Genomic DNA, 24,665 nt, shown 5'->3' with positions numbered 1-24,665 from the left:
TTAATGAGATTACAGTGTAGATTTCACTTGCAACGCTGCATAAGATTGAATACAAAATTTTGCAAATTGAGGTGACAAACAAAGTGGAATGTAATTAATACATATATAATGGACTCATTCCAATCGAAACTTGATATATACTCATTTTGTGAATATTTTTCCTAGACTCACTCACTTCAAATTCTATCAAAACTCAACACAGATGTCGTTATATTGCAGGGCTACAATCATTCTAGCAGCACAACATTTATGATTTATGAAAACTGAAGTTGTTCCCTCATAGTACAAGTGCATAAGTATGATTTAGCAAAAAAAAAAACAAGTGCATAAGTATGAGCTACATGTTATGATTTTTTATTTATAATCACAAATATATCTGAATCCTTGTCATGTTCTTACGCTGGGAGAAAAATGATTTACATATCCTGATGATTAAGCCTGTATTTTAACCAACTCGCAAGTCTAATTCGTCTAATAATCATTGTTGGCCTCATCTTAGGTTGTTCAGTCAGCAAGTGGCGGTGAATCCATGCATAGGTGCACTAGTTTTCTTTGGTACTCACCATAATATTCTCCCACAGCAATGACATCTTCATTATCTGAGTTCAACCCCGGCAAGGGAGGAACAGGTTCCTTGGCAGCTGGACCTGATTCGTCGTGGGATTCAGAATCGGATGTGAATGCCTTTTGGATTTCATGGCAAGCAACTATGAACATGGCAGCTGCTTCTGGTTGTTGTGCCTCACGAAGTGCCACCAACGCCTCTGGGAATGCACCCGCTGCCACATATAGTATCATAGCCCTGCATTAAACACCGAGTGAAGTCTATTAAAACGCTTTGTCTTGGATTAAGACCATGGACTCCAAGACCAAGTGATACCTCCATATGTTATGTTCAACGTGCCAGACGTGATCAGCCCACCTTTGCAACACCCTGCAAATGATGATATTATGAGGTGCCTTAAGTGCAAAATAGCAGCTTCTTCATGTTTCTTAGAGACTGAATGATTACAGGATAGAAAAACAATGAGTATCTCAAAATTGCGTAAAAAGAACACCTGGCATAAGCCGAGCCTTTCAAATGTGTTGCAGCTAGAGTCGAAGCATCTGTCCAGCATCCAGCGTCTTGAAGCTAAACCAAGAGAGATAATATCAACCAGCACGAACTATTAATAAGAGGAGGTTTTCCAGATCTTTTCATTTATTTTCTGAAGAATAAACAAGTGTTATAACCTGGGAACAAGCTTCTTGATACCTCCCAACAGCAGAAAGCAGATGTGTGCCTGAAAATGACCTGTCTGTCCTGACCATATTTGCTGCAACCACCTGCAGAATCGTAAAAGGCATCCGTTTGATGATTAAAATTTGATAAAATAAATTTGCTTCATCTAGAACCAGGAAATGTTGAAATTTTTGCAAATTACATTCACAGAGAGCTCAAAGAGTGACTTGGACACAGCGGATGAAAGAGCAACAGCGCGCAATGCATTAGACGGGAAGTAGGAGCTCTCAGGAGGAGTGGAAAGCATCAGAGTAACAGCAGCTTCTAAGTTTCCAAGAGCCACTAGCCTGATACTCAAGGTTGTTAATAAAGCAGAGAGAAAAGAACAATACGTATCTACGATGATGAGAGCATTGATATGGCTCACTCGTGGATCTGTTTTTGAACAGCTTGTTCACCCTCCAACTTCTCATGCCAAGTAATACGTTCATTAGCCATTTCCCACAATTCTCCATGCTCGAAAGCCATTTGCTTAAGTTGGCCAAAGTTCATCTTGAATGATGCCTTAGTAATCAGAATCAGTAGATTACAGAACTCAGAAAGATGAGTATTCTTTGAAATTGCTGTTGAAGACTTACCACAACATTTTTATTTTCAGATGCTGCCTTTTCCTTTGAAGCTAACATAACTAGCATAGATGCATTATTAACATCCGACGTTGGGGCTGATACTTGAGCTTTCTGATGAGACTTGCTAACAATTTTGGTTATCCAGTGTTTGAGAGCGCGGGGTAAAAGTAACCAGAAAAGTGCTTCTGGATATTCCCCAAATATTACAGCTGCAAATGCAAATCTCATAATGGAGCCCTTATCAACAAGAGTAGTGTATATGTTCACCCTCTCATCGTCAAGTATGCCGCCTTTGAAATGAAATGAAACACAAACAAGGGAAAGCAACATAGACGGATAATAAGAAAAATGAAACACATGTGCAAAATTACTCAACCAGTAAACGAGAAAAGACCTACCTTCCTTTCTATAAGGCTCCAATACCTTGAGGAGCAACTCTGGCACAACGGAATCACCTACAACAGGTGGTAAATCAATCAAATAACTACGAAGATCGTCTGTTGTTGTGGTTGTTGTAAGTTTGGAGTTCCCCTGATCCACATTAGTGGCAGCGTCGAACCATGAGCGCTTGACCCCCAGTTGCAATATCATCCGCAATGCCTTTTGCAACGAGGATAAAAAAAAACAGATAGGTTGGAGACTGTTAATCATAAGTAAAGCAGACTGACACATTACAGATTACACAATTTGCTGCTGCTGCAGAAGCATTTCTTTCTTTTTATTACACAACATACAAACAGACATGTTCCAGTTTTTGGATCAATTCATGTTCAACTAGAACTAAAAGATCGAGTTCTTGTGATTCATGAGGAGTCTGAAATGCTACATTAATTTTGATATGAAGGTCATGATGCTTCAAAGGAGAAGTTATTCACCAGGGCATGTGGAGTAGGGAGTAATACTGGTGAACATAAAGGCACTGGCCGGAATCTCTCTTTCACAAATCTTGGATGAGGTACATACCCACCTTTTTTATCACTTCTACAAGAAACATAAAAAGCTCTTAAAACTAGTATTTGATAAAACCAGATCATCTCAAATTTCTTGAAACTAGAGAAATGGATACAAATGTTTAGTATTAGTGGATTGTAGGACATACATATTAACCTCAGTAAGCCGAAAAGTACCATCAGCTCCTGCAATGCATAATACCAATGGATCATTTCTATCAGTTCTCAGAGGCAACCATTCAAGCTCCAAGACAAGGATTCCGGGGAATTGAGGTTGTAGAAGGGAACTAGCCAAGGGATCTTGTGAATCCTGCAGACCAGAAATATCGGAGAATTAGAAACAAGAGAGGATCAACTTGTTCCAAGGTGCGAAATTTTATCAATATATTCTTGAAGTGAACCAAAAAGCATGTGGTGCATGTCTCAGTGTTCTCACTTGCCTAACTTACAAGATCAAACACGGCAAATGTATTGTCAAAATATAGCACAGCTATCCGCCCACGGCTACGGTCTCCAGGAGCAACAGGTGAGAACTTGATTCTTTTAATCCCTTCCCTTTGAGTGTTGAATGAGGAAGATTGCCCAGTTGTAACATCCCACCAACGTACGTTTCCTAATTTATCCCCTGTAACCTAAAAGATGCGGGTTTTACTACCTTAAAGAAGTCTTTTAAGGACAACTTGATACGTATTGACATTCATAGAGGATGAATTGTGTACAGAGGTTACATACTACATGAGGCAGCCGATAGCACAAAGCTGTAACGAGTCCATCGGTTGAAACAAAAGAAGAAGAAGGCCATTTTGGTCTGCGGAGAAACAATGCAATGCAATTATACAATGTGAAGAATTAATTAAATAAACACTGAACCTCATAAATCCTAAAGGCAAGGAACCTGAAGTCTCGGATCCTTCGACCATGGACCTCAAAAACTCCCAGGGCACCGTTCACTAAAGCAAATGCGAAACTTTCTGCAGATTCATCTTGAGACCCTTCTACTACTCATGCATTTAGAAGTCAAAATTGTGCAGGAATTATTTCTAAACACATAAAAGGCTATCAACAAATTTTGTAAGAAGACTAAATGTCGGCTGCTCACATGAATCCGTTGATGTTCTTGGAGAAGTTGCCCCCATTTGTGCCACAGTTGCACTATCTTCTGATACTACTGGTAAATGTCTAGATTGTGCGGTCTGACCAGGTCGTGGAACTGTTGGAAGAGTCCAATCTATTACTGTGAATGGAAGAGCTAGTGACCGTAGCTACATGAGGAAATCATGAATACGAATCAGAAGTTTCAGATGATCTCAGCTGCTTGAGAAACTAAGAATTCAAGACAAAGTGTTGGTGCATATAGCTGACATTGTAAAGTTTTATGGCCAGTTTATCTTTCATGCATTGAACTAGAGATCGATTTCAAATAGGACCAAGTTATGAAATAAATATGATTCATCAATCATGGAGCTCAAGTTTTGATCCAAATAGTGACATATCCCGAATGAATTTCGATTTAAGAAACAAAAGATTATCAAGACTCATTACCAGAAGTGGAGTCTTTGTCATTGCCCAAACCTCAACAGGTGCATCGCGAAACATGATCAAGAGATACCTGCATTTTATCAGCATAACTACAATAAGAAAAAGTTCCTGTGAAGATGCGCAAGAGTTTAAGTATTGATGGAACCTTCCCGAAGATGAAGCCTTTAAAGCTCGTACTGGTGCACGCTCTGACTTATGTAAAACCCGAAATGGTCTATTCTGGCCGTTTTTCAGAGAGGTCACTACAAGTTTATTAATGTAGCCTCCACTTTTTTCATTTGCCTGTGCTCATATGAAAAGAGTTGCATGTCATGATGCATAGGAACAACAAACCAAAACTACATAACAAATATGGTAAGGCAAATGTCTATAAATTGCACCAGAGTATAAGAGTAGGAGACGAGTCTCGAATTTCCAAGCCATCTTAGTCCCCTGACAACATTGTTGTGAACATAGAAACTCGCGGCAACAGAATTTGCAGAGACGTCAATGACCTCAATGGTTCCACTCTGAGATCCCAAGGCAACTAGTGGAACTGCAACAGCTGGATAATTTCCGCCACCTTCACGTGTAAATATCTCACCATCATCGATCAACTGATAAATCTAATATCAGTTTTAAAACAAAGCAACCCAAGAATTTTTCAATTAAGCAGAATGTATATCAGTCTTACGTGCCACAATTGCTGTCAAAGACGGTGTTGGTACAGCCAGCACAGTTATAGTGGAAGAAAGAAGATGAAGCTGGCCAACTAAATTGATCTGCATTGAACACGTTCATCGTTTTACAAACTTGGCAATTGGCACCAAGGTAGACTAATTCTGAAACCATGCAACAAGGAAACGAAAACAAGATTTGAACTAACCTTAAACGTAATTTTTTCCTGAGTAACGCAGTGGATTGAAAACCTGGTAGTGCACCTTCTGGTATCTTCAGGATGCACAAGTGTAGAGTCATGAGTAGATGCAACCTCAATGTTGCTCCGCGAAACATTTACATCGTTGGCTTCTGACATGTTGGTTGAGTTTAATTTTTCTTTCAGAGACTCTGTATTACCTTCAGCAGTTAGGAGCCAATCCCATATTTTTCCATCATCAGAAATTGCAATCAAATGTGTGTTGCAGATAATGATTGAGCTGTCATTAACCTCAAAATGATGCTTGATATCCAACACCGGCACTGTATTTAGTACATTTGAACAGTGCTTGCCAAAATTTTGCATAACGGACTCTGTTGATGAGAGAGTGACCGCCAGTAGAGTCGGAGAGGGGACAGATGAACCTATCAAGGGCATCAATTCTTCCGTCATGCACATTGTGTGAACCTGCTGTCCTCTGCGATAGTATGCAAGTAAGTATGCCAAAGCAAATGCATTCTATATACATAAGAAAATGAATTCATAGGGACATGCTTACTCTTTTCGACGCCAGGTACTGAATTTGCCATCAAGATGAGCGCAATGCAACAACTCGGTGCTAGGATCAGGCAAGACATCAATAAACTTCCCTACACCTCGAGGCAACGAAGTCACAAACAATGCAACCTCATACTTGAGATCAAACACAAGCAATTCTTTGGGGAAAGTGAGGAACAGAATATGCCTCCAGTGTGGCGAAAAGGCCACTCTGGCAACATAAGTTGGGAAAATAGCAAGCGGTGGTGACATAGCTGCAGCAGGATTCGTGTAGGCGTCCTTCTCCAGCCTCTGTATTTCAGAAGAATCTGTATTTATACGAAGCTCGTTAAGTTGAATGTCCTCTTCAGAGCCATCACTATGAGCTTTTGCCGACAAGAGGAAGCCTTTTAGGCCTAAAGCACAGAAATGCCTGGAATCAAACGGATCACGACGCACACAAGCGAAGAGCTCAGGAGCTGCGTCGTACTTGAAAAAACACCTCCCGGTGCTCGTGTTGTAGAGGGAAAGCAGAGAAGGTCCGGAGAGAGAGGCGAGGATCCAGGAATCGACGCGGGCCTGGATCCAACAAAGGTCCTGAATGCCAGGCTTATTGGCATGAATATAATCAGGAGTTTCGAGAAAAAAAAGAGGAGCCTTGATGCGGAGATCGAGGAGTGCAATGCCTCCGTAGCGATCACCAGCCGCGAGGAGGAGATGAGACAGAGAGGTGGAAGGATCATGCGCGAGGATGTCGCGGCGGAGAGGCTGTGGGGACCAGCGGACAGAGGTGATGAAGGAGGAGATGGGAGTGGAGGGGGGAGGAGGGATGGGGATGACAGAGATGAGCTGCATTGAGCGAGAATCCACGATGGATACGCTGGTGGAGGCGGCGTAGGCGAGGAGACCGGTGGGGCTGAGGTCCGCAGCCCCACCGTTGTGGCGAGAGGGCGGGGAGGGGAGGATGAAATCGCCAGACTCGCTGGTTGATCGCGGACTTGTTGAGGATGATGACATTGCTGTGAATGAGATGATGATATGTACGTTGTTTTTTCATGCATGCATTTGCCCAACATCCAAGATGATTCTGCGATCATTAACAAACTATGATTATTTGATGATTCTGCGATGATTAACTGAGTATGATTCGAAATTTGACATGAGATGAGATATAAAAGTTTGTTATCTTCTTCACTTTCACATTGCTTCAAAGTGAGGAACAGATCATAATAAATGTACTGCCAAAAATAATAAAAAAAAAATGACCCTAAATAATGGGTCAAAGGCCAAAAATATTACAAATCCGCAACGATAAAATGACTGTTTTATAAGTTAAGGCATGCAGCAATACAACTAGGCGATTTTAGATCGCTGAAGTTGATGAGCAGTAACACATGCACAAATTATAGATCAAAACAAAATAGTTACTCAGATATTTAGAACCATTTTTATTGCCATTCTAACTAGTTAATGACCAATCCTCATAAAAGTTTTGTCAGCAACAAGTATCAAGTGTAATGTAGAATATATACTATACCCGGTACATATTGACAGCCATATTGTTGAAAAAAGTGATTTTTTTTAATTAACTGAGGGAGCCCAACATAACTTCCAGAATCATTTCACCATTTTAAATAATTTTCATCAATGCAAAATAGATAATATGCAGCAAGAAACTTATTCGATAATTGAAATAACCATTACAGCTACAAATATCTTTTAGAACTTAAATTACATAAAAGACTTGAAAATAACATATTTTTCTTAACAAACAAGCAATAATGCTTTATTTAATTCTAAGTGGACATGTCCTAGCATTGTGTCCAACAATATGCCTGCATATGCTGCACTTCCTACGGTTGTCATTGTTCTTGTTCATCACTTGTTCTTTGCCACTCTTGATCCTCTTGCCACATCCTTTGTTACGGCTAGTGTTTGGATTCTGTACAACAACATCTGAACTTGTCAATTGTTGCTTCTTATGTGTCACTAATTCTTTCATGTCAACTTTCATTGCCTATATATGTGTGCATCTTATATACTGCGCTCAGGCCCGGTTCTGAGGGTAGGCCAGAGGGGCAGTAGTCTAGGGTCCAAGACTAGGAGGGGCCCTAAAATTTTTAAGTTATTTAATTATATTACTTTTTTTGTCAAAAAAAATATTGTTTTCATTTAAATTATTATTTTTAAGGTAGAAAATATTAAAATTATTTTTGTCAAAATAATTATTATTTTTAAGTTATTTTTTTGACATTGAAAATATTAAAATTGATTGACAAAATAATTAAATTAATAAATAAGAAAAATGAAAGAAAAAATTTAAAGGCAAGAGAACTTGTCGATAAGAAAAATTATAAGTAATACACAAAAAATAATACAACAGATCCATAACACATTACACAACCAAATACCCAACCCAATTTTATTTCAGCTCGTTGCTCGTCTCTCCTTCTCCCCTCATCTCCATCCCTTCTGTCTCCATTAAATCTGAATACTTCCCAAGAAAAACAAGTCGTTGTAACCATTAAATCTCTTGGAATCTTCATCTATTCTTAACTATGAGAACTATTTCTTTCTACTATACAATTTAAATAGAGATAAGTTGCAGTTAGAAGGTGCATCACTTGTGAGTTTTATCATCTATGAATTGAAGTTATTCAGAGCAATTGATAAATCAAGGGTTTTTTAGTCATTGAAGTTATCATAAATGATTTTGCATCTCGGAAAGCTCGTAGAACTCATTTTTTATAAAATGTTGGATTGTGTATTATGTCATTATTTATAAATTGTTTGGAACTTATATACCGCGGTCCGCGCTCTTATCAAAACTAGCAATACTCATGAACGTTTGGAAATCAAATCAATTTTCTTTTACTAATAACTTCACCTCTTCAGTGTTAACACAATGTTGAGAATTGGCATCGGACAAAATCACGGGTTGATTTTCAGCATTTTTTGTCCAACGTGTGTTAGTAAAAGCTAGTGGGATTTTGGAAACACCACATTGATGCAAACTTGCAAACGCATGTTTGCATCAGTATCCTCTCCGGACATAGAATTTGCACTCGCAATTGACAACGTGATCATCAAGTCTCACAGTAACCTAGAATTATATAGAAAATTATATATCATCATGTTTATAAAAAAATCCACAATCTAACTAACTTGGAAAAAAACCAACATACCTCAAACAATATTCCATTTAATAATGCATCTTTCATTTTAAAATGTTTATCGCCTTCAATAAGACTGACTTCATCAATGCTTGTATGGTACCACGCCGATTCTATTTCTTCCACGACTAGGTAGTACAGTTGACGTGTATACATTTTTGCAGCATCTTTTCAATCTTCAACTCGGTGGCAGGTATTGGAATGGATACCGAGAGCTGGTTGTTATCTTCAAATAAATGACGTTGTTTCTAAGAAAACCAACCATTGCAACATAATTAAAATAAACATGGATCTATTCTTTGCGGATGACATGCATATCAGTAAGCAAGTCATTATCAGCCAAATCGTATTCATCAATAACAGACATCAAACCTTCTTCAAATTCTTGAATTGATAAGTGATCAGCCTAGACTAAAGACTTCATTTTATCCATGAAAATTTTATCATAAGCTAAGGATGGACGAATCTGAGAAAATTTAGAAAATATCAGTGCACTAATCATTTTTTATTGAGTGAATAAAAATCAAAATTATATATATAAAATTACCTTTCCAGACAATTTATTCATAATGTGCCACATACAATAACAATGTATAGTTTCGGGCCAAACTAGCGAAGCAGCCTTCTTTATTCCAAGGCATTGATCTGTTATGACGCATGGAGGAATATGATCCATGCAGTTGGTAAAAGCATCCAACGCTCACTTAATGTATGTATGATCTTCCTTCTCAACCAGTGCAACAGCAAAGGTCACATTGCTCCAGTGATTATCAACACCTGTAAAAGGAATAAATACCATGCAATATCTTGAAAAAACATACAAATTTGATCAGGAAATGGTGTATGACATAGACTATATGAGGTCCTACTATAGCACACATGCACATAGAAAATAAATTATGTCAACTAGAAAAATGACTAAACAAATTTCACCTACTTGTTTGTACGATAGGCTGGATCAAAGGACAGAGTATCTCCAAATATGCTATAGTTACGTTTACCAATAGCATCATCCCAAAAAAGACCAGTTAAGTGACCATCATTGTCTTGTTTATACTCATAATAAAAGGTTTTGTTTTGACGTCACATATTTCCCACTAAACTTGTGAAGTATCATGTCTGCATCATGCGGACCAATACGAGCCCTCATGTCGCGCATAAAACTTTTAAAATTTGTGGATGTAGCACATACATTCTCATACGAACCAACCATCTCTTTCATTATATTATAAGTTCTAACTGGACCAATATTTGCCCGAGAAAAGTCAGCAATCAAGTTCTGATGACTGAAATTTAATTTCCTACTACATCTTAAGAACTGTTTACCAGAGGCGGAAGCTAATGCGTGATTGTGATCCGCAACGAAATATGATACAACATAACCACTGAGACTTGCATATTTTACTTTGATCATAGCATTACAATCAGTCTTACGTGAAGTCGTCCTCCGATGTTTAATGGGCTTCTCAGCAACAACTTCAGATGTTGTTTGCTTATTTTTGTCATATGTACCAGCCCAACTATATTTTATGTACTTGAGAATGAGTTGAAAGGCATATGTTAAGCCTATTTGTATTTAAGAGGAATTAACTCAACTCTGATAAGAAAACAAGTAAATAGCAAGTACTGTTATCCGGAATCTTTACGAAGAACGTCAAATGATTTATTGAAGATTTTATGTCAGAAGAGTTTCAGGATGCTGTTGCAAACCACTGGAAGAAGTTCATTAATATGATCAAGCCTCAGTGTACAAATAATCTTTTGTAGCACGTCCAGAAGATCAGAAGGTATAAAGTTTAAATACTTTATTTATTCAGAAGATTCCATATTGTGTCATCAAATGAAGAAGAACTAAGAAGACGAAGAATCGACGAACAAGCCACTGCCTAATTGTTTAATTGACAAGGAATATTTAATTCAGCTAGTTACAGATGAACCAGACAGTACATTTGTGTATCAGCTCATCCGGTTAAATATTCTGAGTCAAGAGAAGGTGGTCGTTCAATCAAGTCGAAGATCCTAAGTGTTTAAAGAAGACTGAAGACTCTACTGAAGAGGAAAAATGATAATTGATTATATAATTATTTATTTCACTTCTCCAATTAATTATATTGGATGTGTAATTTATTTATTAAATTAATTCTATCTCGAATTAATTTAATTTATGAATTTATGCATTTAAAATAATTAAGTGAATATTAATTGGTTAATTAATTAAAGGGAAAATATATTGTCTACTTGAATTACACAAGGAAAGACAATCTATTTGATTGTCTAAGTGTTAAACTACAAGGAAAGACAATCCAAGGCTTTGTCTTGCTAAAATAAGCAAGGGAAGACAATCCAATAGATTGTCTTGCTGTTTTTAAGCAAGGTAAGACAATCCAAAGGATTGTCTTACCGCCTGTTGCCCTCTCCTAATGCGGAAAGACAATCCCCCAGATTGTCTTACCGCATGTTCCACTCTCACAATGCGGCAAGACAATCATCCAGATTGTCTTACCGCCTATTGACATTGTCTTACCGATTATAGAACAGTAAGACAATCTCCCAGATTGTCTTACCGCACTTCTCAATTGTCTTACCGGCCTCCAGATTGTCTTGCCCATGGATTTCATTGTCTTACTAGTTGTAGACAATCAATTTAATTGTCTTACATGGCCTAAATCAGCAAGACAAATGGCCAGATTGTCTTAGCAAGTTCTAGATTGTCTTTGCCACAATTGTCTTAGTACACTATACCATAGATTGGATTTAGCAACCACTCAAAAGAAAATTTCCTCAAAATCGTTGCCATTGAAAAAATAAAATCAGTATATTGCAATGCTGAAAAAATCGTTACAATAGAATCAAAGTTTCGTTAAAATTTTGAAAAGAGTATAAAAAGAACGGTCTATTGCAATGTTACTAGAGAGGGTTGTAGTAGGTGATATTTTTTGGGCCAAAAAAATTGGCGGGCCAATTAAAATTTGAGGGCGGGATGTATGAAATATTTTGGTGGGCTTTTTATCAAAATGAAGAAAATATAAAACACTCACAAACACTCTCCCGACCTCACCTCACAAACACTCTGACCGACGAGAGAGAGAAAGATAGCGAGAGAGATATGCCGATAAGAGACACGAAGAAGGAAAGAAGATCAGAGAGATATAGTGATGAAAGTAGGCCATATACGCCATATAGAGGAATAATCTTCTTCCCCTAATAACTCTAATTAAGTATGTAAGGGTTTATATGTGTGTTTAATTGACTTGGTATATGTGTTTAATTGAGTTTGTAAATGTTTTTAATTGTTTTTCTGTTATTGTTAATTTGGTCTTACACTTGTTAAATTAAGGATTTAGGTTCTTAATTAGGTATTAGATTTGTTTAACTCAGGGTTCATAGTTTATTTTATGGGTTCTGTTGATTTGTTAATTTAGGGATTTAATTAAGGGTTCTCGTTTTGATGCTCTGTTCATCATGTTTTTGTACTATACTAGTAAACAAATAATTAATTAACTTGGTAGCCCAATGAATTGGAAACAGGTATCCCAATGAATGCTTCTCAGTAATTGGACATTACATGTCCAGATTCCAGTACTTGTCTCGCTGTCTCATGTAATATATCTGTTAGTTGTTGAAGTTTGATCGTTAATCACTGATATTGGATTATAATCTGCTTAACTGGGGACTCTGTACATGGGTTGAGGTATTTGTGATGGCAAACACTAATTCTATTGAGATTGTATGTCTCTATGTGTGTGATAGGTACATTAATTGAGCTTGTTCAAGTTCTAGCTCTATCATTTGCTGACAATGGAAGACGAGTAAACGAGATCGGTTCTATAGGTAACTGATAAATCAAAGAGTATGAGTAATATTACAATGTTGTAGGTCTCTACTTTATATCTTCAGTTTGTCAACTCCGGGCACCTGCACATGTTAGTGATCAATATGCTTGCTGTGACTTATCCTTTATTCATCTTAGACTCTATTGAATATAATGTTAGTTTTTTACGTCTTGTTATTAATGTTCTATATGGGTTTGTCTAAATCTGAATGCTTATGTGAGCCTATTTTTCTGTCATTCGTGAGCAATATAATAAATCTTGGTATTTAGGAGAAAATTTAAATTAATAACATTTCACCGGTTACTCTATCTCAACTGTAGGCATAACATGCTTGGGTAAGTGTTGGTGCTCATATCTGATATTTATAAGATTAATCTGCTTGAGCAAAAGAAGTTGCTGAAGAAGACGACTTGTTCATATTAGTTGCTGCTCAAAATGCTGTTGGAAATTGTATAATTGGGGTCAAACTTTGGAAGAAGAAAATGCTTTCATACTTGTGAGATTAACATGTCCTAACTTTATGCTTTAATGTTCACAAGCCTCAGGTTTAAATAATACAGGATCTACATGCCATGACTGATGCTGCAGGAAAATGACCTGTCATTCCTAAGATCAGTAGAGTTACAAGCCAGAAATCCACACATTTTGGAAATGACTCAGTTGGTATGCATGTTAATATACTAGTTCAGGGAGGTTGTAGTATCCAGGAGGCCTCTCGGGGCTTCAGAGTTCTACTTGGTTCAAGTCAACACACTACAAAAAAACAGGGCAAAACCGACCGCCAAAAACGGTCGGTTACAACCGTAAACGGTCGGTTTTAACACTAAAACCGACCGGAGAAGCTGGTCGGTTGTAACCTGGTCGGTTATCAGCTATTGGTCGGGTTTAAAGACGAAAACCGACCGAAATGTCGGTTGGTTTTGCTTATTTAAGAAAGTCGCTACCTGGGCCCTGCAATGCCATCTGGAGCCACGTGGACGCCACAGCCACGTGTAAACTAAAACCGACCGGAGTCGGTCGATTTAAATGTTTGACCAAAATATGGTCAATCGATATAAGAATAGTATAACCGACCGGTTGTGGTCGGTTATAATCTATTGACCAAAAAAGTCAAATTTGTTGGGGGAACTAAAACCAACCGTCTGTGGTCGGTTAAAATATCTTGACCAAAAAGTCAAATTTGTGGCTGCTCAATAAAACCGACCGCAGGTGGTTGGTTATAAATGTTTGACCAGAAAAGTCAAACTAAAAACAATGACCTTATAACCGACCGCTGGCGGTCGGTTTCCCATAACCGACCGATAGGACATGGTCGGTTAACGAGCAGACCGCTTGCAGGGATTAAAACCGACCGTATATAACCGACCGGTCTACCAAAGATAACCGACCGAGTAGTAAGAAATCGGTCGGTTTTTTGGCTTTTTTGAATGGTAACCTTGGTCGGTTATGTATACGTCGGTCGGTTTTGTCTGTGAATTGAATGGTAAGGGTGGTCGGTTTTGTCTGCAGTCGGTCGGTTTTTTGGGTTTTCTATCAAAAAAATAATATTCCTGCTGTTTCTATATACTGCCATACCTGCTACCAACAACCAACAATCAACAATATCCAAAATACATAAACCACAACACCATATATAACAACAAAATGTACCATAACTACAATCCCAAACATCAAACTTATAATTGTCTACAAGGGCAAACCAAAAGCCCTTCACAAGCATTAACCAAATTCCAAATCCAACTTAAACACAATATTCAAAACACAAATATTCAAAAGCCAAACTAATCTAATGTAACATCTGAATCGGAAGCAGCTCCATCCGCAGCGGTAGTAGCACCCGCTCCGGAAGCAGCACTAGCATCCGCTCCCGAAGCAGCAGTAGCATTGGCACCCGCATCAGCACCGGCTTCGGGTCCCCCGCGTTCCTCCTCCGACAGCTCCTCTGGATCAGTATAATCCTTCTCCGCAGCGAGTCTGCGTTCCTTTTCCTAATTGCACATATAATAGACAATGACAACCAATAAGAAAATAAGCATACTCGATCAATACAAGTAGATAACAAATATGAATTCGTACCTCTTCAACCTTCCTTTCCATTTTGAGGAGTATATCCTCGACCATCGACCCCACAATGTGTACCATCTCCCCACCAATCATAGAATTCCATTGAACCCTTGTACTTGGATCGGTAGCTGGATCGGAGGCCTCTAGTGCGGTTTTTGCAAAATTCGCGATCTCTTCTTCAGACATTTGTCGCTGAAATTGAAGGGGGTTCGCACGGACCTCATTGAGCATATTGCGCACGACCGAGAGGTACACATTGTCGGGAATGATGGCTTCTTGTCTCTGACCGGAAGATCCACCGGCTTCGCCTCTTGTTGAATCCCTGTAACGTGAGGCGAGAGTCGGAATAAGTTGACTAGCACGAGCCTCGGGGAATCCAACAAGGTAGTCCTTCTTAGGCTTTTTGCCTTCGGGAACTCTGGTTGCTGACAACCACCATTCCAAGGGCTCGTCTCTATTCCCTGTTTGTGTAACCGACACCGGCCTGCTTTCTAGAATAGAAGCATATCGTGTCTACAGAGAAATGTGCATCAATCAGTACATTAAACAACTTAAAAAGTAAAATGGACATTGAAACTTTAAAAAAAAACACACAAGACAATCATTTAATTACCGCTATGGCCATTGCAGCAGGCGTGGTATACACGGGGTGCTCGGGATCACTTCCAACCCATGTATGCGTCCGGTTCCATACTTCAAGGCGAGTTGGATTCTTTCCTCGTTCCTTCCTTTTCATTTCCTTCCAAAAACAATTTAAATCATCAATATAATATATATGTGAATTAAATCTTAATTAAGAAATTAAGGTGTGTATAATAATAGATATTTATATATACCTCCTTCACTTTATTAAAAGACCGGGCACCGGCACTATGCAACCGCTCGACGTTCTTGCGGTTCGTAGATCCAACGGATGACCTATGCAAGTGCCCCTCATTCTTTTCCCAATAATTCAATAAATCCTTCCAAAAAAGTTCAGACCAATATCCAGGTCTTAAACTCAATTTTGATTTTCCGCTTTCCTTTGATTTTTGCTCAATATTTGTCTTGAGCTCATTCAACGTCCTCTTTATTGTGTTCTTGATATGCTTCTCAATTATATTTTTTGCTTCGGACCGGCTTTGTCCCTTTTGTTGCTTGAAATATAACTACAATTATAATAAAATCAAGATAAATTACATACATATGGTTAGACTATTTACACATAATATAAATAAATAAAAAAGCATGCATACAAATCACAATGTGAGCATAAGAAGAGTAGCTTACATTAAATTCCTCGACTACGTGTTTTAGCCATTCATCATCATATTCAACAATGTCGGTGAACGTGTAATGTCCAACGGGCCACCTTTCACGAACAATAGCAAGCAAAGTCTTCTTTGCTTGATCATCTTCAATACTACCAAAATGTGAAAAGAGATTATATGTACATATATATGTATGTCAACAAAATTTAAACAAGTGCAAGATACATATATATATATATATATATATAGATAGATAGATAGATATACATATATATATATATATATATATATATATATATATGTAAGTTACTACAAGTAGACTTACTGTCCTCCTGAAATATTGATACGGATTGGTTTCGGAGGGACTTTTCCAAACAAACCGGCTGAATGGGATCGTGGCCTCCTAATTACCCTTTGTCTTGGAACTTCCTCTTCATTCGGATTCTCCCCGCCTTCATCCGAATCAGTTGGCTCATCACGTATAGCCAAGGTGCTAGACTTTCCTTTACCCTTCCGAGTGGAAGTTGTCTCCTTGGTTTTCCCTTTTCCCTTGCCTTTGGTTGTCTCCTTCCCCTTGCCCTTCCCCTTGCCCTTGCCTTTTCTTGCCATTAAGGCAATGATCATCACCACAAGGATGACAAACCACCACAAGGTGCCCTAATCAAACACCATAAACACCATTGGTTAGAATATGAATAAAAAAATAATCGACTTTAAATGGAAACTACAACCCCTTATGAATCAAAATGCAAACCACAACCCCTTAATTATATCACATAAATTTCATTCACAACCAATTATGCAAGCCACAACATCTTATGAATCGACTCATTTTTGAATATATAAACGCCAAAATGAATGAAACCGCAACCCCTTATAAATCAAAATGCCAAAATACAAACCACAACCCCTTAATTATATCACATAAATTTCATTCACAACCAATTATGCAAGCCACAACATCTTATGAATCGACTCATTTTTGAACATATAAACGCCAAAATGAATGAAACCACAACCCCTTATAAATCAAAATGCCAAAATACAAACCACAACCCCTTAATTATATCACATAAATTTCATTCACAACCAATTATGCAAACCACAACACCTTAATTATATCAAAATGCCAAATGCAAACCACAACCCCTTAATACAAACACAAAACCAAATTCCAAGCCCTCCTTATGAATGTGAGTACAAACTAAAACCTACAAAAATATAAAAACAAATAAAAAACAGAGATTTCCAAACTAGCATATACAAATTAACATATACAAACCAAAACTAACATATACAAACTAAAACTAACATATACAAACTAAAACTAACATATACAAACTAAAACTAAAACATATACAAACCAAAACTAACATACACAAACTAAAACCTATCGTTTTCATTCTCATGACATAACCGACGACAAGAACTTGCATGTATATTTCCAAACTAACATATACAAATTTTATATACATACAATGCATACATATAAAAGCTTGAAAACTAAACAAATCAAACAAATTGAAGTTCAATAGAGCTCTATACTAACACAAATTTAAGCTCTATACTAACACAAATTAAAAGTTAGGAGAGGGTTTCGGATTCTACCATTGAAGAGGATTTTGGAGAGGGTTTCCGATTCTTGATTCTTGCCGCCATTGCACTTGATTCTTGCCTTGAAAGAGTTAGGAGAGGGTTTGATTCGAGTTTGGAGTTTGAAAGAGTTTGGAGAGGAAAGGGGTGCAGAGTTTGCTTCGAGTTCGTGTGAGAATAAAAGAGGAAAGGGGGGCTTTTTTTTGTTTATATACTGACGCGCCAAAACCGACCGACCACCCGGTCGGTTTTGACCTGGAAATCTGTGCAGAACCATCAAACGACGTCGTTTCTGTCGCGCGGGTGTTTTAATTTTTCACGAAAAATTTCATTTTCCGCGTAATTTTCAAGGTCGGTCGGTTTTACTCTATAGTCGGTCGGTTTTGTGTTTTTGGGAAAATATTTTCTTAATTTAATATTTTGTTTATATAAAGTATTATTATAAACACGTTATAAAAGTGTATTTCGACTCATCGAAATCATCTGAATTTTTGTCTCGACGTTGATGAGATTATTTTATTAACATCCGTACGGTTGGATCGTTTAAATAATAAAACATCAATTTTTGAATAATTAAGAGTGAACGAGATAATTCAAGATAAGACTTCTGGCATATGATCAGTCTTCTGTTTAGGGGATCCGTACATATAAGAATATTTTTTAAAATGTCTAAAAAATTAAAACATCTTAGTCAAGTTTATAATTAACATGTGTGACTTCGTAACGTGAAATTTAGGCGAACCGGGTTTTTTAAAAATACTTTCTTAATTTAAAATTTTATTTATGTATATTTTCACAATAAAAAGGTTATAAAAGTGTATTTCGATTCATCGAAATCATCTGAAATTTTTGTCTCGATGTTGATGAGATTATTTTATTAACATCCGTACGGTTGGTTTGTTTAAATAATAAAACATCTAATTTTTGAATAATTAAGAGTGAACGAGGTAATTCAAAATAAGAATTCTGGTATATGATCAGTCTTCTGTTTAGGGGATCCGTACATATAAAAATGTTTTTTGAATTGTCTAAAAAATTAAAACATCTTAGTCAAGTTTATAATTAACATGTGTGACTTCATAACGTGAAAATTAGGCGAACCGCATTTTAACAAAAAAAACAAGGTTTTGTTGTTTCCTTTCTCTGCCTTTACCTGCGACCAAACCAACAACCATCCAACAAACTAACAAATCAATAATCAATAATTTCATGAAAGTTGAAGTACTAAATTCAACAACATCATAAAATATTCAATTATATTAATCAATTTCATCAAATCCATCATCATAATCATCATCTCCATCCCCATTATTTTCATTCTCGTCATCACTTCCTTCTTCTTCTTCTTCTTCTTCTTCTTCTTCTTCTTCTTCTTCTTCTTCTTCTTCTTCTTCTTCTTCTTCTTCTTCTTCATCATCCTCTTCTTCATCTTCATCTTTGTCTTCTTCTTCTTGTTCATCTTCTTCATGTCGAACGAACGGTAAGGAACCATATTGTGCAAAATCAACAAATATAGAGAATGCACTAGTAGCATTTGATCTATCTTCTTGATAAGCTTCTTCAATATCATTTGATATTTTGATAGATTCGCTTATCGGACGACTTTTAGACTTGACGACCGTAAAATATTTGCCATGTGGATTCAATACACTGGGAGCATAGTAAACCTGGGAAGCTTGACTAGCCAAAATAAAAATCTCATCCGACTTCAATCTTGAAGTAATATCCACGGTCACGACCCTATTTTTATCAATCACAACACCATTTCCGACACTATCAAACCATATACATTTGAATAAATATACATAATTTCCTCCTCGATAAATAAGCTTGACAATTTCCTCCAATTGTCCATAATAATCACTATTGTTATCATGTGAAGTGCCCTTAACAATGACACCGGAACCGGAAGATGTTCTCGTACAAAATTTGTATCCATTGACTTTACAAGTCTCAAATGTCATTACCTGCATAGCCGGTCCCTCAAACAAATATTGAAGAAGAGGTCGGTTTACATCATTTCGTCCAACCTAAAAATATTAAAATTATATTGATGAAATATATTCAAATTTCAAAGGAAATTGAAAAAACAATATATACCTTTTTCAATAACCAATCTTTAAATCGGGTCTTTATGTAACAATCTAATTGTTGAGGTGTTGTCTCTGGACGTTGACTCATAACACGATCTGTAAACCGCCTGAAATAAATTATAATAAATAAATTAAAATAAATTATCAATAAATTATAATAAATTAAAATGAATTTAAATAAATTTATTTAAATTATAAATGATACCTTAGATAAGGTTGAATTTCTGGAGAGTTTAGAAGTACATATTCTTCTGCTAACTTTCGCTCTTTATCGGTCAAATAACGACTTCCCTCTTTACCAAGACATTCAATTGGATATTCAAAAACTTCTAATTTTTCGGAGCCATCACCATCAAAACGAGCTTCATTGCGACGTATTTTATTATGAATTGAGTCCGTGGCAAAGTAGAAGGAACAAAAATTAAGAATCTCCTCTTCCATATAACGTTCGGCAATTGAACCCTCGACTCGCGCTTTATTACCAACCTTTTGTTTAAATTTCCCTAATAACCGTTCAATTGGATACATCCAATGCCAATAAGCGGGTCCTGCTAGTCTAATTTCTTCTGCTAAATGTATTACCAAATGCTCCATCAAATCAAACCAAGTCTGAGGAAAAATTGTTTCCAATAAACACAAAGCTCTAATAACCGATTTCGTCATTAGATCCAAGTCGGATCTCGTAATCACAGATGAACATAATTCTTGAAAAAAATTGGAAATCATTGTCAAGGCATCCACAATTGGTCCCGGTAGAAGCTCGCGAATTGATAGAGGCAACAATTTTTGAAGGAAAATATGACAATCATGCGATTTAAATCCAAAAAACTTACACTCCTTAGCATTGCAACAACGAGATATATTTGAGACATAACCGTCTGGAAGTTTCAACGACTCAATCCACTGACATAGAAGTTTGAGTTGTTTTCTACTAAGAGAGTACGGAGCTTTTGGTTTTTTGCCATTTTCATCAATCCACAAATGAGGCAACACACCGAAGTGTTTGCAATCCGACCTTGCCTTGTGGTGATCTTTTGACTTCTTTCCCCCAACAATGGTAAAAAATATGTTCTCAAACACATTTTTTTCGGTATGCATGATATCAATGGAATGTCGCAAACTATGTGAAGACCAATAAGGGAGATCATAGAACATCGGGGCATGAGTCCAATGATGCTCAACCCCATATCCATCACTTCTTTTCTTTTTGTTAGTCTTTCCGGGTGGTGGAAAGTCTATGCTATCAATCCAAGTTTTAACTTCCTCCCCGGATAAGCGTCCACGCCACAACCTTTTTTCCGAATGGTCAAACAAGCTACTCTTCTTACGCAATGGATCATTAGGTTCAAGAAAAATTCGGTTAGTGCCATGAAAAGAACATTTCCCAGAATGTTTTAACTGAAACCCCTGCACACTTCCCAAACACACTGGACATGCAAGCTTTCCTTTCCCCGACCAACCACTTACCATACTCATGGCAGGAAAATCACTGATTGTCCACATAAGAGCCGCTCTCATGGTAAAATTTTGTTTTAGAGGTTGGTCATATGTTTGCACTCCGGTATACCATAATGTCTTCAATTCATCAATGAGAGGTCTAAGATATATATTAATATTTTTCCCAATACTCTCCGGACCCGGTATAATATCCGTCAAAAACATATACGGTCTCTTCATACACATGGACGGCGGAAGATTATACACAACAATTACCACGGGCCATACACTATATGTTTTGTTACCCGTATTCCCAAACGGGTTGAAACCATCGGTCGCAAAACCAAGTCTTACATTACGAATTTCTTGAGCAAATGATGGATATCGGAGGTCAAAATTCTTCCATTCGTCTCCATCCGCAGGGTGAGAAATTTCTTTTTCATTGACCTCTCGATTTTTGTAATACCTCATGTGGTCGGATGTATGTGCCGACATATATAAGCGTTGCAGTCGGGGAATCAAAGGAAAATGTCTTAAAATCTTTCTCGGAATTTTCTTACCATTTTTCCTTGATTTATCCAAATATCGATTACAACTACATATATCACACACAATTTTATCTTTGTCATCTCCATAAAATAGCATACAATCATTCTCGCACACATCAATTTTTTCATATTCCACCCTTAAACTTTTCATAACCTTTTTCATCTCATAATAAGACTCGGGTAATGTGTGCTTTTTTGGTAACACGTCCATAATGATCTTAATCAAACTGTTGAAGGCTTTGTCACTACAATTAGACGCATTTTTGAACTCCAACAATTTTGCGGTAAAACTTAATCTTGTAAATTTTGTGCAACCGGGATAAATAGGAGCACCATTTTCAACAATCGCCTTATAAAATTCTTTAGCACTATCATTAGGAGCTTCTTCAACATTAGTAGTACCCGTGGTATCATAAAATTCATGATTCGAACCGGCAAAATCATGTAACATGGAGTTGATATCAACATGATCATCTACTACCCTACGACATTCTCGCGTTTCACATGATTTTCGCTTTTTATTTTTTGCGAAACCTCTCCGTGCGAAGTCCATACCGTATAACTCTCCATCATACCCTCGGATATCAAATGAAACCGAACATCATCTACCCCTAACCAATTCAAATTTTTACAAAGCTTGCAAGGACATTTCATCATACCTCCCTCCATTTTCAAGCTTGCAAAATTCAAAAATTCCTCTACACCTTCCCTATATTCTAAATTTAGAGTAATTTTATCTCGTTGCAACCGGTTACTAATCCAACTTCGATCAAGATTTGTCATCTACATAAATATATATACACACCACGTATGTATTAACATAACATAAAACATATACACATTACAAATTATCCAAGAAATTTATATAAACAACATTCATACAAATTATTCTCAACAAAATAAATAAAAATCACAATGTGATCATAATTAAGAAGAGTAGCTTACTTTGTTTTTGATAATTGATTCCTTCCTTTCTTGTTCTTCTTTTTCTTTTTCTCCTTCTTTTTCTTCTTCTCCTTCTTCTTCTTTTGATATTTGATAATTTCCAAGCTTTGTTGTATAATGAAAGTGGAGAGTAGTTTTTAACTTTTTAGCTCACACAAAACCGACCGACTGTCAAAAATAAACGGTCGGTTATGTCTATTTAAACAAAACGATGTCGTATCACTGCTAAAACGCACCTACCCGCCGTTTTTTAAATAATAAAATATACAATGGGGGTCAAAACCGACCACCGGGTGGTCGGTTATGTTGCAAAATAAAACCGACCGTACGTTTCTGGTCGGTTAACGAGCAGACCGCTACTTTCCCAACATTTAAAACCGACCATATAAAACCGACCGGCCAAAAGCGACCAACCACTCGGTCGGTTTTATTGTGCACAAACGACGTCGTCTTAGCACTTAGCCAAAATAAATCAAGAAATAAAAATAAAATAATCAAAACCGACCGAGAACGGTCGGTTTTATATTACTCAAATGACATCGTCTCAGCACTTAGCCAAAATAAATCAAGAATTAAAAATAAAATAATCAAAACCGACCGAGATCGGTCGGTTTTATAGTATGCAAACGACGTCGTTCTTCGGTGCCGCAGAGCATTCTCAAGACTTAGCCAAATAAACCGATAAATAAAACTAATAAGAACAAAACCGACCACCATATCAGTCGGTTTTCTGCACTTGGTTATGCTATAAGCGGTCGGTTATGACCCAATCGGTCGGTTTACTGAGTTACGGCAATGGTAACCTCGGTCGGTTATGACTTTAGTCGGTCGGTTTTGTCGCTTAAATTTTTAAAAAAATAATTTGACGGAACTGGTTTTATATCAGAAAACTCATAACAAACGCAACCATTTATTCACAAGTCGTCTGATAAAAACCAGTCCCGTCATTGATAACTCCCTAAAAAATTGTTTAATCTTCAAAATATTTCAAATTAAAATTTATGCGAACAACAAATTAAACTCACACGCTTTATAAAATCAAACTCAAAAAAATATATCAAAATCAAAACAAACTCAAAATCAAATAAAATAGATGAGTAATAACAATATTTAAATCAAATTCAAAGTCCAAAATCAAATAAAATTAATCTTAATAATATTTCAATTTCAAAATCCTATCAATTTCCTAAGCAATCAAGGGGTATGAATATTGGGAGTGTAACTCATAGAATTCAATACAAGGTAATGGAAGGGTGACTCTTGGGATTGTAACACTAATACAATTCAATGTAGAGACTTTTTAGTTGCTTAACACTTGTGCTATAAAAAGGGCTCTAATCTACCACAAATTAACTACAACTACTACAATCACAATCAAAATTACAATGGCAGTCACAATCAACTACAACAACAACACCGTCACAATCGATGGAGTCTCCTATGGCATTCTCGACATCCCCGATGAAATTTGGGTGGAAATGGATTGGGATTATAGAATCCCAATCATGTTCATGCAAATGGATCACTATCTCGAACGGGAGCGGTTAGAGGAAGAAAGGCGGGCAGCGCTACGCAAGCAAGAGTGGTTGATTCGCTTCGCGGGGATGATGACCGCGAAGTTGAAGCAACAAAAGAAGGACGAGGACAAGGAGGACAAGGCGGGCAAAGGCAAAGGCGAGGCGGGCCCATCGGGGATTTGAAGTTGTTACAGTTGTTTTCAAGTGTTTTATTATGAATTTTATTTAAGTATTTATAAATATATATGTTTATGGGTGTTCTTATAAATTATGAATATGAATGAAATGATTATATATTTTGCTTCAAAAACGGACTCCTTCTTCATTATCATGCATTCATGCTTACAAACTCGACTAAAAATCGAATTCAAAGAACATTCACAATTAAAGAGAAACTAAAAATCAAAATCAAACTCAAATTTAAAATCAAACTCAAATTCAAAATCATATACATAAAGAAACATATATATACATACATA

At 36.9% G+C, this 24,665-nt stretch overlaps 1 protein-coding gene and 1 long non-coding RNA gene across 2 annotated transcripts; both read right to left on the bottom strand.

Moving 5' to 3' along the window:
- Positions 1-475: 475 nt before the first annotated feature.
- Positions 476-6,750, bottom strand: LOC108213862 (uncharacterized). Its single transcript, XM_064089991.1, has 19 exons — positions 5,756-6,750; positions 5,206-5,674; positions 5,014-5,113; positions 4,721-4,902; positions 4,344-4,622; positions 3,901-4,063; positions 3,697-3,799; positions 3,534-3,609; positions 3,251-3,433; positions 2,951-3,111; positions 2,727-2,832; positions 2,250-2,451; positions 1,864-2,141; positions 1,650-1,786; positions 1,425-1,569; positions 1,234-1,326; positions 1,059-1,132; positions 881-934; positions 476-802 (listed from the first exon to the last, which is right to left on the bottom strand). Exons 1-19 carry the CDS (start codon positions 6,748-6,750, stop codon positions 505-507), a joined length of 4,098 nt encoding a protein of 1,365 aa, XP_063946061.1. The 3' UTR covers positions 476-504.
- Positions 6,751-15,802: 9,052 nt separating this feature from the next.
- LOC135151631 (uncharacterized) lies at positions 15,803-16,503 on the bottom strand. Its single transcript, XR_010290390.1, has 3 exons — positions 16,379-16,503; positions 16,073-16,205; positions 15,803-15,951 (listed from the first exon to the last, which is right to left on the bottom strand). It is a non-coding gene; the product is annotated as an uncharacterized LOC135151631 (long non-coding RNA).
- Between the last annotated feature and the right edge of the window lie 8,162 nt (positions 16,504-24,665).

This window comes from Daucus carota, chromosome 3 (genome assembly GCF_001625215.2).
Source record: "Daucus carota subsp. sativus chromosome 3, DH1 v3.0, whole genome shotgun sequence".
Taxonomy (NCBI): Eukaryota; Viridiplantae; Streptophyta; class Magnoliopsida; order Apiales; family Apiaceae; genus Daucus; species Daucus carota.
The sequence above is the reverse complement of the archived record's forward strand: the minus strand, read 5'-3'. Positions and strand labels throughout refer to the sequence as shown.